The sequence below is a fragment of the Acomys russatus genome, chromosome 14, assembly GCF_903995435.1.
Source record: "Acomys russatus chromosome 14, mAcoRus1.1, whole genome shotgun sequence".
Classification (NCBI taxonomy): Eukaryota; Metazoa; Chordata; class Mammalia; order Rodentia; family Muridae; genus Acomys; species Acomys russatus.
In genome coordinates, this window is record NC_067150.1 from 36204623 (window position 1) to 36219624 (window position 15002).

The 15002-nt window shown below is 45.9% G+C and overlaps 1 protein-coding gene across 5 annotated transcripts in view; it reads left to right on the forward strand.

Annotated features, from left to right (window-relative positions):
- The first annotated feature begins 6196 nt into the window (after positions 1-6196).
- Ddx6 (DEAD-box helicase 6) overlaps positions 6197-15002 on the forward strand; it is a 35500-nt gene continuing 26694 nt past the window's right edge. Inside the window, exons 1-2 of one of the 5 annotated variants that reach the window (XM_051156302.1) lie at positions 6197-6335; positions 9734-10208. In XM_051156302.1, coding sequence (XP_051012259.1) covers positions 10009-10208 — 200 coding nt within the window. In that variant the 5' untranslated portion in view covers positions 6197-6335; positions 9734-10008. Of the gene's footprint in view, positions 6336-6965; positions 7073-7158; positions 7299-9733; positions 10209-15002 lie in introns of those variants that run through there. The other 4 variants (XM_051156298.1, XM_051156301.1, XM_051156299.1 and 1 more) reach the window with 4 other exon arrangements.

A 15002-nucleotide genomic window follows, 5' to 3' on the forward strand; every position in this document is an offset into this window, starting at 1 on the left:
ATGTAAGTTATTGTCCACTGCACACTGTGAACTTTAGAAAATAAACAGCTGCACTGTTGACAGTTGCCCTGGAAAAATCCAGACTGTTCTGAGCCAACCTGCCAGGAGCATCTTAGCAACAGAAGAGCTCCATGTAGCAGGAGCTCAAAGGAGCATGTGAAATGGGTCAACAGTGCTCTGTGGGAGAGATGTGGCTTTGAGTTGGGCTGGGCAAATGCAGTAAGCAAGACATTGGAAATGGACTATGGAATGAGGGGAGGGGGCAGGACTTTCAATACCATTAGGTATGCACATATTCCTGAAAGACAGCAGGGTGGTGCACATCTGTGATCCTAGCACTTAGGAGACTAAAGCAGGAAGACCACCACATTGGAGACCACTGTCAGAGCAAGACTTTATCTCAAAATAGGAAAAGAAAAAAAGAGAGGTAGGGGTGGGGCTGGAGAGAGGACTTCACAGTTAAGAGCACTGGCTGCTCTTGCACAGGAAAATGGTGCGCAGACATATATGCAGGCAGAACGCATAAAATAAATGAATCTAGTAAAGAATTAAAAAAAAAATCATAAGGATAGGGCTGGAGAGATGGTTCAGCGGTTAAGAGCACTGTCTGCTCTTCCAGAGGTCGAATTCAATTCCCAGCACCCACATGGCAGTTCAGAACTGTCTGTAACTCCAGTTCCAGAGGATCCGACATGCTCTCACAGACATACATGCAAACAAAACACCAATGCAAACAAAATAAATAATTTTTAAAAATCAAAAAAAAAAAAAAAAAAAAAAAAAGTCTCAGCAGTGACTTGGGCCAGTAGGTCCAGCTCCACTTCTGAAGCCTCTTGTTTTGAAGGGAGACGGGCACTTCATTTTATTCTGTTGGTAATGGAGAATCATTTTAAGGCCTCTCGAGTTGGCTGATGATCTGACTGGAAAATTCCTGTGCCTTCATGTGCACAATGGGCTAGAGTGGGAGAGGCCGAGGAAGTCTACTAAGCTCCTGGAATAGTCCAAACAGGAGAAAACAAAACTCCCAACTTGGGACAAGTGGCAGCAATAACAGGGGTGGGGTGGGGGGTGATAATATAGAAGAAGAGGTTGCCAGGCTTTTCCCACCTGGCATAGCTGCTGTTCCCAGGAGACCATTAGCAGGGAATGAATGAGGGAGGGAAGACTGTTTCAGTTTGTTGATTATAACAGAAAAAAAATCTGTTGGCATCGGGGTTGGGGGGTAGGTCATCAGTTCAGGGTCATCTGCAGGTCAGCTTGGGCTACAGAAGACCCTGATTCAGACAATGGAGAAAATGTTGAACATGAACCCAAGCTGAGGGAAGACCCAACAAAGGGAGATTCTACGAGCTGGAAGGGGCAACAGAATAATTTCTTTAAATAGAGAGAAGCCAGGCATGATGGGATATATCATTGAGCTCAGCCTTAGGGAAACAGAGGCAGGAGGATCTTCCTGAGTTTGAAGCTAGCCTGGTCTACATAGCAAGGTCCAGGACAACCAGAGCTACATAGTGAGACCCGGTCTCTAAACAAAGGAACAAATAAATAGTAAGTTAATAAATAGTGAAACGATGCAGTGGTGGCGCACACCTTTAATCCCAGCCCTCCACTGGGGAGGCAGAGGCAGACAGATCTCTGTGAGTTCGAGGCCAGCCTGGTCTACAAAGTGAGTCCAGGACAACCAAGGCTACACAGAGAAACCTTGTCTCAAAAATAAATAAATAAATAAAAATAAATAAACTAACAAATGAGATCAATTGGGGCCAGGAAATGGTTTAGCAGGTAAAGGTGCTGTCAGTGGATGCAAGCCTAGCAACTGGAATTTAGCTCCGGAACCCAAGTGAGGGTAAATGGAGAGGATTTGAACCCAAAGAGTTGTCTTCTGTCCTACACACACACACACACACACACACACACACACACACACACCAATAACATAGATACAGGTATTTATTTGTTTATTTTTGGGATATTTTTTGTTTTTTTTTTTTTGTTGTTGTTGTTGTTGTTTTTTGAGACAGGGTTTCTCTGTGTAGCCCTGGCTGTCCTGGACTCACTTTGTAGACCAGGCTGGCCTTGAACTCACAGTGATCCACCTGCCTCTGCCTCCCGAGTGCTGGGATGAAAGGCTTGTGCCACCAGGCCCAGCTATTATTTTGTTTTTCAAGACAGGTTTTCTCTGTATAGCCCTGGCTGACCTGGAACTCACTTTGTAGACCAGGCCAATATTTATTTGTTTGTTTATTTGAAACAGGGTCTATCTAGCCTGGTTTTCCTGCAACTTGCTATGTAGACCAGGCTGGCCTCGAACTCACAGTGATCCACCTGCCTCTGTCTCCCTGGTACTGGGATTAAAGATGTGCACCATCATGCTCTGCTTCAGACCCCATTTTTAAAATCACAGGTCTACTTTCAAAGGCTGAGTATTCTTCATGACTCTTCAGGCTCCTTGCAACCCAGAGAATTCAGAAACAGCATTTCGTTACAGGCTCAAGCTCAGTGGGGACTTGGTATGCATCCCAGCATCCCAAAAGGGCCACAATGCTATTTTTCAGCAACTGCCCTCCCCTGCCCCCACACAACTAAGTCGGAAAGTCCCCAAGGAGACCAAAGCATCTGGCATGAGGATTGTGTCAATTTTCTCTTGATCTGAATAGACCAAAGTGAACTTATGCCTAAACAGCTCGTTTCCAGATTTCACTGTTTTCTCAGCCACACATTATTTTCAAATTAATAACAAGTAAAAACTAGTGGTGCACAGTAATCTTAGGAAAACTGGAGAGCAAAACGAATGGCAAGCCCTCAGGGTGATGAGCACACCACACACGTGTGACCTGAGAGGAGGTGACCGTATCACACACGTGTGACCTGAAGAGGAGGTGACCGTACCACACACGTGTGACCTGAAGAGGAGGTGACCAAACCACACACGTGTGACCTGAAGAGGAGGTGACCGTACCACACACGTGTGACCTGAGAGGAGGTGACCGTACCACACACGTGTGACCTGAAGAGGAGGTGACTGTACCACACATGTGTGACCTGAGAGGAGGTGACCGTACCACACACGTGTGACCTGAAGAGGAGGCCCACAGACACCTGGCGAGCTGACTGGCTAAGGATGGTAGTAGGGATGTGGCCTGTCATACAGAACAAAGCCCGGCCAACGACAGCTGGCTGTGTGGGGAGATGTGTTTAACTCCTCTCCATCCTTGTTCCATCCTTGTTGTCCTATTACTAAAGGACTTTTCATTTTGTTTACTCTGGAAGAGTATTTCTGTATCGTTTTCCTGTAAAGGCATACATTTTTTTTTATTTTATTTTTAAAGATTTATTTATTTATTATGTATACAGTGTTTCACCTGCAAGTCAGAAGAGGGCATCAGATTGCAGGATAGATGGTTGTGAGCCACCATGTGGTTGCTGGGAATTGAACTCAGGACCTCTGGAAGAGCAGCCAGTGCTCTTAATCTCTGAGCCTTCTCTCCAGCTCCCAAGGTATACATTTTATAAACGGGAAGATACTGTGTGCATTAGCAAATAGCTCATTTTTACCTTTAGTGTTTTATGTATATGGGTGTTTTGCTTACATGTACCAGCAAGGTGTGTGTGTGTACCTGGTCCAGAAGAGGGTCAGATCTACCAGAACTGGAGTTACAGACAATTGTGAACTGTCATGTGGGTGCTAGGAATTGAACCCAGGTCCTCTGCAAGAGTAGCTTCTAACTTCTGAGCCACCTTTCAAGGCCCTCATCTGTATTTTTTTAAATCACATTTAATTTTGTGTGTGGGCAGACACATAAGGGCAACTTGTAGGACTAAGTTCTGGTCCTGAGGGTCAAACTGAGGTTGTCAGGCTTCAGTGGTAAACATTTTACTCACTGGGAAACCTCCATTTAAAAAATAATAATTTTAAAGATTTATCTATGTATAAGTGTTCTATCTGCATGTGTGCCTGCACACCAGAAGACAGTAGCTAATGCTGTTATAGATGGTTGTGAGCCTTCATCTGTTACCTCTGGAAGAGCGGCCAGTGCTCTTAACCACTGACCCATCTTTCCAGCCTTGTTGATGTTTTGTTTGTTTGTTTTTTGGTTTTTCGAGACAAGGTTTCTCTGTGTAGTCTTGACTATCCTGGACTCAGTTTGTAGACCAGGCTAGCCTCGAACTCACAGTGATCCACCTGCCGCTGCCTCCCAAGTGCTGGGATTAAAGGTGTGCACTACCACTGCTCGGCTATTGTTGATGTTTTATTTTGTTTTGTTATTAGTTTTTCGAGACAGGGTCTCTCTGTGTAGCCTTGGCTGTCCTGGACTCGCTTTGTAGACCAGGCTAGCCTAGAACTCACAGCGATCTGCCTGCCTCTGCCTTCCAAGTGCTGGGATTAAAGGCGTGCACCACCAAATAGAGGGTTTCACTAAGTATCCCTGGTTGGTTTGGAACTCTGTAGACCAGGCTGGCTTCAAATTCAGATAGCTGCCTTTCTTTGCCTCCCATGAGCTGGAATTAGGGGTGTGCAACAGAAGCCTGGTCCAAAAAAGGTATTTTTAAAGACTAATGAATTACAATTCACCTTAAATATAAAAGTCTGGGCCAGGCATGGTGGTGCACGCCTTTAATCCCAGTGCTCCGGAGGCAGAGATAGGCGGGTCACTGTGAATTCGAGGCCAGCCTGGTCTACAAAGCAAGTCTAGGCTAGCCAAGGCTACATAGAGAAACCCTGTCTCGAAAAACCAAAAACCAAAAAACCAAAACAAAACAAAGTCTGGGCTAGAGGTTTAGCTTAATGCAAATCTGTTTGAACTGGGGAGAAAAAAAGGGATTATGATCACTGGACCTCTCAACCATTAAAATTGAATCCACATAAAAAGTCCAAATGGGCCGGTGGTGGTGCGGAGGCAGAGGCAGACTCTCTGAGTCCGAGGACAACCTGGTCTATAGAGTGAGTTCAGGACAGCCAGGGCTACGCAGAGAAACCCTGTCTCAAAAACCAAAACCAAACAAACAAACAAAAAAACCAACAAAACAAAAAATCCCCCCCCCCAAAAACAAGCAAAATGGGACAAACAAGGCCTCATGCTTTTTTTTTTTTTTTTTTTTTTTTTTTTGGTTTTTCGAGACAGGGTGTCTCTGTGTAGCCTTGGCCATCCTGGACTCACTTTGTAGACCAGGCTGGCCTCGAACTCACAGCGATCCGTCTGCCTCTGCCTCCCGAGTGCTGGGATTAAAGGCGTGCGCCACCACGCCCGGCTGCCTCATACTTTTTAAGAAATCACTTAGCATCTCTCCATGGTGATAGAGCACGAGGTGCAGGCCTATTCCTTTGCATGAGTAGCAATTTTATTTTATTTATTTATTTATTTATTTATTTTTTGGTTTTTCGAGACAGGGTCTCTCTGTGTAGCCTTGGCCATCCTGGACTCACTTTGTAGACCAGGCTGGCCTCGAACTCACAGCGATCCGCCTGCCTTTGCCTCCCAAGTGCTGGGATTAAAGGCGTGCGCCACCACGCCCGGCTATGAGTAGCAATTTTAAAACCTGGGTGGGAGATGACACGCTTTAAACTCAGAATCACAAAAAGTAAAATAATAATATAAAGAATTAAGAGTACTGGGTGCGGTAGCAGGCGCTTGTAAATCCCAGCCGAGTTACAGGCTAGCCAGAACTACAATGCAAGAACCTGTCTCAAGACAACAAAGGGAAGGCTTGAAGCACTCTAACACAGGCAGCCTTTGCTCTGTGGAACTAAATCAGAACCACCAAATGACAACAGGGTTATTATCTTCAGAGCTTGCTATGTCAATGGGTTCAGCAAGCATCCATAGGCGTTTGGTAAAGGCTTGGGCCCTCAAGAGGGGAAAAAAATTAGAAAGCACTACAGTCAAAAAAAAAAAAAAAAAAAGGTGGGTGGGTGGGGTGGGAGGGAAAGAAGGCTTCAGGCTTATCTGATTGGCTGTTGCTGTCTAGAAAGCTGGAGGAGGGCTAGAAGCAGGCAGCCATTGGTTTAGAGAGCATATTTGGCTTTCTCTGATTGGTCTCAAGTTGGAAGCATCGGCAAAAATATGGAAGCTGCCAGTCAGTGACTAAGTATTGACTGGCCAGGGCCCATTAGCGTCGGTGTTCTAGCAGGGAGTCCTTACTGTCGCGTACGCTGTGACCACTGTCAGTATCTCTAAACCCCCAGCTGCGTGAGACTCAAGTTTTTACTTCCCCTTTGTATCAACTCCACTGCCTCTCCGAATGCTTGTTTTACTTGCAACAAGACGGCTTTTTCTGTTAAGGACGTTAGGATCTGGAAAGGATGGAAACAAACGCACAAACATCTGCAGAAGAAGGTCAGGCGGGAGAAATCTACTGGTTTTCCCATTTCCATAGTGAGTCCTCGCTCGTAGGGGCAGCCTGCCCTTCTTTCTAGAAAAGTGCCCCCGCGGGCAGGAGGTCACCTCGCTTGCACGGAGGGCGCGCTCCCGGCTCACGCTTTCCCCGGGAGCGGGCTCGGGGCCGGTGGCCCTTCCCGCAGCCCTCCTCCCCTGACCGCGCCGGCCCCACTTGCGCGCGTCCCTGGGTGGAGGTGTGCCCTGGTCTCGCGGCTGGCTGCCCTCCGAGCGCGCCGTGGGTCAGGAGTCAGCAGACCTCCCGGCGGGCCCCGACCCACCAGCCCAGCTCTGGAGGGACGAAGGCAAAGGCGACTCTCCCCGGTCACCATTCACTCCCCAACCCGCGTCTCGTCCGCTCTGCAGGCAAGCCCTCCCCTCCGTCCGTCCGTCTGTCCCTCTCGAAAGCAGCCCCGAGTTTCCCCTGAGCTCGGCCCCGTCAGAGAAGGGTCTCCCCGGACCCTCGCCCGCCGCGCCCAGGAAGCCGTGACGCCGCGGCGGCTGCAGCGGCCCAGGCTCTCGCCATCTTGAGTGGAGGAGGAGCCGCGGCCGCCGCCATGCGGAGAGGCTGGGAAGGAAGGAGGGAGGGAGGGAGGCGACGGCGACAGCGGCGGCGGGCGCGGGAGGGGGCAGAGGAGCAGAGTCAGCTCAGCCCCGCGGCGACTTCGGGGGCGCCGACACAGCGGGCCGCGGCCGAGGTAGCGTGGGGTGGCGGCGGCGGGCGAGCGTGCGGGCGGGCGGCGCGGCGCGGCGCGGCGGGGGCGGGGCGGCGCGGCGAGGGGCCGGGTGGGGGCGGGCGGAGGTTTCCGAGGAGGAAGGAGCCGCCGCCATTTTGGGAGCTTCGAGTCAACAATAAAGGACCGAGGGTGCGGAGCGGGAGTGGCCTCGGTGGTAGGACTCGGGCCCGAGCCGCGGGGCGTGGGGGTGAGGCGGTGTGGTCGGGGTCGGCGGGGCCGTGAGGGTCGCGGGGAACCCCCCCCCCCGCTTCGGGCGGGCGGCGGGGCGCGCTTAGGGCGGAAGCCCGAGGCCCTAGGCCGGGCCCCGGGGTGGACGGGCGGGTGGCCGCCGAGTGGAGCGGGGGCGGCGGAGAGGAGTGGAACCGAGGAATGTGGTGCGCGGCGGGGAGAGTGCTCGGGGCCAGCCGTGTGGAGGACGGGAGAGGGGGACGGAGCGGGGGGCCCCCCTGTTGGGGGCGGCCGGGCAGTGCTGTCCCGAGACCCGGCTAGGAGAGAGAGGACCCCGCGGCTGCACGGTCGCAAGTAGGCCTTGCAGGTTGGTGCGAACCTAGGTTTCAGGGAGACGACTACGCGCCTTGGAGGAACGGAGACGCTGTCCGGTTTCGGGGTTCTCTTCCGGGCTTACTGAGGGGCGTCCCTATTGTTTCCCACTCGCGGAGCTGGTTCCGGCTCTTGTGGCGCAGATAGGATTGCAGGACAGCAACCCTTCTTTGCCTTTTCATCCGAGGGAGCTGGATTTAAATGTAGTTGGGGGAGGGGGGCGAAGAATTACTGCTTTTTGGTTACCGGACTCCTAGCTTTAGCCTGGCTTTCCCCTTCTCCACAGCGTCCTTTTCCTTCAGAATAACCCCACTCCCAACTTCCTGCTGAGGCTTAGAGAAATTGCGCTGCATTTGCAAACAAAAGCCCTTGTTGGAGCTGATAGTACAGTTTTGGGTGTGAAACTGTCAGTTGCTAACCCTGTTCTGGGCAGTGTTGCAATTAACTCCACCAGGGGCTCCTCCCAACTAAGTACGCGCTTCTTCGTTCTTGGTTTTTTGTTTTTGTAGGAATATAACTTGCAAATCTAAATTGGGAAGGGGCAGGGAGAATATATTCTCCACTGAGACGTAAAGCTGCAGTGTAGGTGTCAGTTGAAGAAGGGAGCAGCTATTGGCTTTGGATTTAAGGCAATAGGAGGTCTCACTGTGCGTGATTAACAGTACTGATGGTGCGGGTTAGTGTTCAGAGGTTGTCCCCTTTATCCTCTTAGTGCTTTACAAACCTTCCTATTTGACGTACCTGATGATAGTGTTGACCATAAGCTGTCAATACAAAAAAATAGCTGTTAGCAGAACAAATAAACAACTTCATGTGATGAACAGCATTTGCGAGCAAGTTGATAAAGTTTTTGTTTTGTTTTAGCAAACCGTGTTTGCGAACAAAACTTGATGTCTTTTGACTTGAAATTTTTGGATTTGGGGTACTCGGTGTATGGCCAAAATATCCTGCACTCATTAAACTAGTATTTTGGGAGAAGGTGAGATGTAAGGGGATTCCAAAATAAAACCAAAGGACTTGGGCTTGTGCTCTGGTCTGTAGTAATTTTTTATTTACCAAATACTAAGAATTCCATTTGGGGGACAATTTAAAATAGAGGTTGATCAACTCTTTCTTAAAAATAACTGTTAATTAGACTTGGTACTCTGGGTGATTTGAGAGAATTTTTATTAAACCTACAAGTTTAACTCTTTATTTTTCTTTACCCGTCGACTACAAAAAATTTCTCCCCCTTTTGAACTTTGTTATTTGAAAAGTGTTATATTGAAAGGCAACACTAACAAAACTAACAAACTTTTAGTATTGAGGGTTTTTTTTTTGTGTATATGGTTGACTTTTCTTCTGTTTTTTTGAAATTGAAGAGGGTCTTAGGGTTTTTCAAGCAAAAGATTTTTGATATGTAGACTGCTTCATACGAATCTTTTGGCTGCCCTTTTTTTTTTTTTTTTAAAGACAAAATTCAGTGGGGGGGGAGACACCTCTATAGTTGAAACTGGTAAGAAAACCTTTTGTATTGTTTGAAAACAGTCGTCGTATTTAAGGGCTCTTGGTTGCTGTCAGAAGTAGAAAAATATTAGTGAATTGTCTTGTCTTGGTCGGATCTAGAGTTACAGTAAGTAAATTAAGTGATATTTCAAGGCTTGATGACTTGGAGGTGGCAGGACTTGGGAGAGAATTCATCAGAGAGGAGATTGAAGAACAGATTAATTTGCATTTCATCAATTGTATCTTTGCCTATTTTTCTCTAGGTTGCTTTGATCTTGAAATTTTCAATTTTTGAGGTTGGATCCTGTGTAGATTGGGTTTTTAAGGCAGTTTTTCACTGTCTTGTCTATCTCACTAGTGATATGGCCTGAGTGTGGCTGTTGGAGTTCTTTGTTTGTTTGTTTGTTTTGTTATGGTTTAACTCACAGCGATCCGCCTGCCTCTGCCTCCCGAGTGCTGAGATTAAAGGTGTGCGCCACCACGCCCGGTTTAGGAGTTCTTTTAAAAATGAACATTCCAGTGGAGTTCTTTAAAAGGGAGCAGTTTCCCCCCTTGACTTTGCTGTTTACTAATTTAATTTTTTTTTCTTTGTTTCAGATTGAAGTGAGTGAATTCAGATAAAATTCAAGCTTGTTAGAGGGCTTTAAAAAAATAAAAAGTTGATTCGGTGCATGAGAGCAAGTTGATTACTGCTGCTGCTTACCGTTGAGAGACTTACAGGTGCTTGCCTGAATTGCAATAAAGGACTCATATACTGAGCAGGACTTATTTATCTCTTCATTTTGGAGAGCCTCATAAACTGTTATTACAGTTTCTCTACTGACTTTCAAAAGTTTGGAGTTTGAAAGAGACACCTTTGCAGTTGACGAAGCATGAGCACGGCCAGAACAGAGAACCCTGTTATAGTGGGTCTGTCCAGTCAGAATGGTCAGCTGCGGGGCCCTGTGAAGGCCAGCAGTGGCCCAGGAGGAGGGGGCACACAGACACAGCAACAGATGAACCAGTTGAAAAACACCAGCACAATCAATAATGGCACTCCGCAGCAAGCACAGAGCATGGCCGCCACGATTAAGTAAGTGTTGGAAGAGCTCGGAGACCCACAGTTCCTGCTCATGCCTGTTGTTGACTGCTTTACGCCTTAAGTTAACCATTGTGTTGCAGGTGGAGGACAGGTGACTCTGTGTGGCCAGTAGGTGTTTGTAATAGAGTTTATGTATTTCTGCCATAATTGACCCAGCAAGTGATGAACATAGGCATCTGTAAATTACTGTGTTTAGAAATAATTGTGTGCTGTTTGTAGTTCAATGTAGGAGTTTGGAAACGTGACTAAAATGGTCCTGTTCTGTTTTGTTTTTGAGCAGGCTTACTCTGTAGCCCAGGCTGACCTGGAACTCATGCAGTCTTCCTGTTTCAGTCTCTTGAGTATGAGAGTTATGCACGTCAGCTCCTACACCCAGCCTTTTATTTTTCTTTTTGCTTCTAGTGTGACCACTGCAGCACCCTAGCTTGTACACAGAGTATTTGAAATTTTGAAAAAGAATTTATTTAAAATACTCTTAAAGGCTTTTAACTTTTTGTGTGTATGGGCATTTCACTTGCATATATGTCTCTTTACCACATGCATGCATGTCTGGTGTTCATACAGACCAGAAGAGTGTGTTGAATCCACTGAAACTGGAGTTATAAATGATGGTGAGCCTTCTGTTGGGTGCTGGGAAATAAACCTGGGTCAATGCTTTTAACCAATGAACTATTTCTCCAGTCCCCTGAGAGAGCTTTTTGTTGTTGTTGTTGTTTGTTTGTTTGTTTGTTTTCGAGACAGGATTTCTCTGTGTAATAGCTCTGGCTGTCCTGGACTCTCTTGGTAGACTAGAAGGCCTCGAACTCTCTGTGATCCGCCTGCCTCTGCCTCCCAAGTGCTGGGATTAAAGACGTGGGCAACCACATCTGGCCCAACCAAGTTTTTTTTTGGTTTTTTTTTGTTTTTTTTTTAAGATTTATTTTATTTATTTATTATGTATACAGTGATCTGCCTGAATGCACACTTGCATGCCAGAAGAGGGAACCAGATCTCATTATAGATGGTTGTTAGCCACTGTGTGGTTGCTGGGAATTGAACTCAAGACCTCTGGAAGAGCTGTCAGTGCTCTTAACCTCTGAGCCATCTTCACAGCCCAAAAGAGCAAATTTAAAGATTCAAACTTAAAAAAAAAAACCAAAAACAAAAAGCAAAAAAGCAGGCTCTCCAGGCAGTAGTGGGGCGCGCCTTTAATTCCAGCACTTGGGAGCCAGATGCATGTTCCAGGACTGCCAGGGCTACACAGAGAAACCCTGTCTGGGACTTACATCCCATCCTCCCCCCCTTCCACCCCCAAAAAGGGTCATTTTGTTTTTCAAGACAGGGTTTCTCTGCGTAGTCCTCTATAGACTGAGGCTGGCCTTGAACTCACAGAAATCTGCCTGCCTCTGCCTACCGAGTGCTGGGATAAAAGTGTGGGCCAGAGGCTCATTTTATGATCCTGGCAGCTGGCCTGCAACTTGGTGTGTAAACCAGGGTGGAAGTTCATAGGCTTTGAACTTCCTATGCAGCTGAGTAGGTGTGCAGCACTGTACCCACTTCACAAGCATTCTAAGCTCCAAGCATATTCACTCAAATTTTACCCATACTTTTTTTCCTTGGTGGAATTGACTTTTCAGGCAGGCATGGTGACTAAGGCTGGAAGATTGCCTGAGTTATAACTCAGTATGTGAGGCCTCATATGTCCTACATAGTAAGACACTGTTTCAGACCTGCCCCTCTACCAAGAAAATGTTTCTTCTCTTGAGTTTTTGTGTTTGGGGGTTTCTTGTTTTGTTTTTGCTTTTTCTTTCTTTTACAAATCATTGGAATTTAGGACTTTGAACTCTTGGGAAATACTTTTTTTTTTTTTTTCCAGAAGTCTTAAATTTGTTAAACTTAAGGTTTTGTCATCTTACTGCAGTCGGGAGGTTTTTGTTGTTGTTTTGCTTGTCTTTGAGATAAGATCTTGCTATGGCCAATGTGGTGGCACACTCCTCTAGTACCAGCACTCAGGAGGCAGAGGCATGTGGATTTCTTTGAGTTCGAGGCCAGCCTGGTCTACAGAGGGACAGGACAACCCAAAAAGAAAGAGACTGTGATGCCAAAGATTGAGTTTATAAGGAATTAACATTAAAAACTTTATCAAATCTGCTAAAAATACAGCTATACATAAAATGATTTAACATTTACAAATCTTCATAGAGTAATGTTTTTGGCTTGTTTTGCTTTGGGTTTTGGTTGTTTTGCTTTTGAGATAGGGTTTCTGTAGCCCTGCCCTGTTTGAACTCTGGGATTATAGGTGTGTGTTCTCATCCTGAGTTTGAACTGTATTAGGGTATTTGTAACCTGGATTTTTCTCTTTCTAGGGAAAGGTAGTCATCCCTGGATACTAGAATGTATAGATTATTGCTATTTGATTCACTATGGGTCTCTAAGAATTTCCACTTGTTTTGAGACCACACTGTGTAACCCTGGCTAGCCTGGAACCCTGTATGTAGACCATGCTGGCCTCGAGCTTGAGATCTGCCTGCCTGTGCTTCCCCATTGCTGGGATTAGAGGCATATAGGATTGTTTTTGTTTTGTTTTGTTTTTTAAGGTTATGTATACAGCATTCTGCCAGCAAGCTCGAAGAGAGTACCAGATTTCATTATAGATGGTTGTGAGCCACCATGTGGTTGCTGGAGATTGAACTCACGACCTTTAGAGGAACAGTCAGTGCTCTTAACCTCTGAGCCATCTCTCCAGCCCCCTTGGTTTTGGTTTTTTGAGACAGGGTTTCTCTGTGTAGCCTTGGCTGTCCTGGACGCGCTTTGCAGACCAGGCTGACTTCAAACTCAAAGTGGTCTGCCTGCCTCTGTCTTCCCAAGTGCTGGGATTACAAACACATGCCACTGTACCTGGCTTAGTTATAGCCCCACCCCACCCCCCCCCCCCCCGACAGGGTTTCTCTGTGTAGCCTTGGCCATCCTGGACTCACTTTGTAGACCAGGCTGGCCTCGAACTCACAGCGATCCACCTGCCTCCCGAGTGCTGGGATTAAAGGCGTGCGCCACCACGCCCGGCAGTTATAGTTTATTTTAACACATACAAATAGGCAAGCAAAATTTAGGCTCCTTTCATTCCTAAGGAAAGTATTGTTTAACTTAACAATTTTCTAGGGTTAGTGGTTTCTAGTTCTGTTGTCTTTTTCTACATTTTAGTGTGTCATCTCTTTGAAGCCATACGAATTCCACCAGATGTTTTAGAACTCTTCAGTACTTACCTCTAATACCTATTTTTTTTTTTTCACTTTGATTTTTCATCTTTAAGATATAATTGAATGGGGGCTGGAGAAATGGCTCAGGGTTTAGGAGCACTGGCTGCACTTCCAGAGGTCCCAAGTTCAATTTCCGGCACCCACATTGCTGCTCACAACTGTCTGTAACTCCAGTTCCAGGGTATCTGATATCCTCATGCAGGCAAAACAGTAATGCACATAAAAATAAATACATTTTTAAAGGATATAATTGAGGGTAATCTGTGGGTCAGTTTTTGCATTATATCTTACATATTATGCATTGTTGAGTTTGACGGTGTGGCAAACTACTTTACTAGGTTATCTGATGATTTTGGTTAGAAATTCAGTGGTATAGGCTGAAGTAGAGGATCATTTATCTAAATATCATCTATTTAAATATATTTATTTAAATAAAGAAAAGAAAGGAACCTGTGTTTGACTGTTTACACTGCTTTGGTCTGTTGTGGGGATAGTTTCAAGCATCTCCAGATGAAATGACTTGAGGTGTCCATGAACAGCAAATACTAAGTTCTTACTTTGTTTGGCGTAGTGCTGACCGACTGCTTTACAAAATTACCCATTTGCTGCCTTTTTTTTTTTTTTTTTTTTTTTTTTTTTTTTTTTTTTTGAGATAGTACTTTACAAAGCTCAGACTGGCCTCTTGAGTGGCTGTGTAGCCACATATATCATTGAATCCTAGACCTCTTACTTCTGCCTTCCAAGTACTGAAATTACTTGGTGCATGCCATCCTGCCAGCCTTTTATAAATTACTGATAAGATTATTAGACATCAAGTTTGTCTGTGAGAGAACAGAGGTTTGTGGAAGTCACAGAAGAAGTAGAAATAGAATCAAGGCTGAACCTGTTTGAAACCCCAGGACTTTGTGCTTTTGTGTTCTGAGCCACGTTCTTTCTGTTGTTCAGAGTATCCTGGGACGTTCAGGCTCAGGTGGTCCTTCTGCCTTGTTCTTCTGGGCAGCTGGGACTACAGATTCTCTTGATTCTAACAAGAGTTATATAGTTACTAGAAGTTACAGGCTTGGATAACTATAAGGTACTGTGCCAAATTAGAAGGTACTTAACTGTTTAAAGGGATCACCTGTTGATTTTAAGTTCTGGTTACTAGGTAGCCCACTGGAAACTCTCCAAGGACCTGGGCTCAATTTCTTAGCTTTACAAAAAAAGAAGAAAAAAGAAAATGTTATAGTTACTAAGTCCTACCAAACTGTTACCATAAAGGAATTTGAAACATGATTGCCAAAGTGTGTCTCCCTGAAGTGCTGTGGGTTGAATTCAGTTTTTCAAGAAAATCTAGAATCTGAGCCTTTATATGAAATGTACATGTTCAATGTGTGCAGCTAAAAGAAAAATACTATGCAGATGAAATAAAACCTGTTTTGACAAACACTTGTGCTTCCACCCTTAGAGGATGGCTACTCAAAGCTCTTCTGTTCTCAAGTTGTTATCCTCCTTAGAGGATTTCCCAAGAACATGTTCCTTGAAGTTAATCGTCTTATTAATTAAGTGC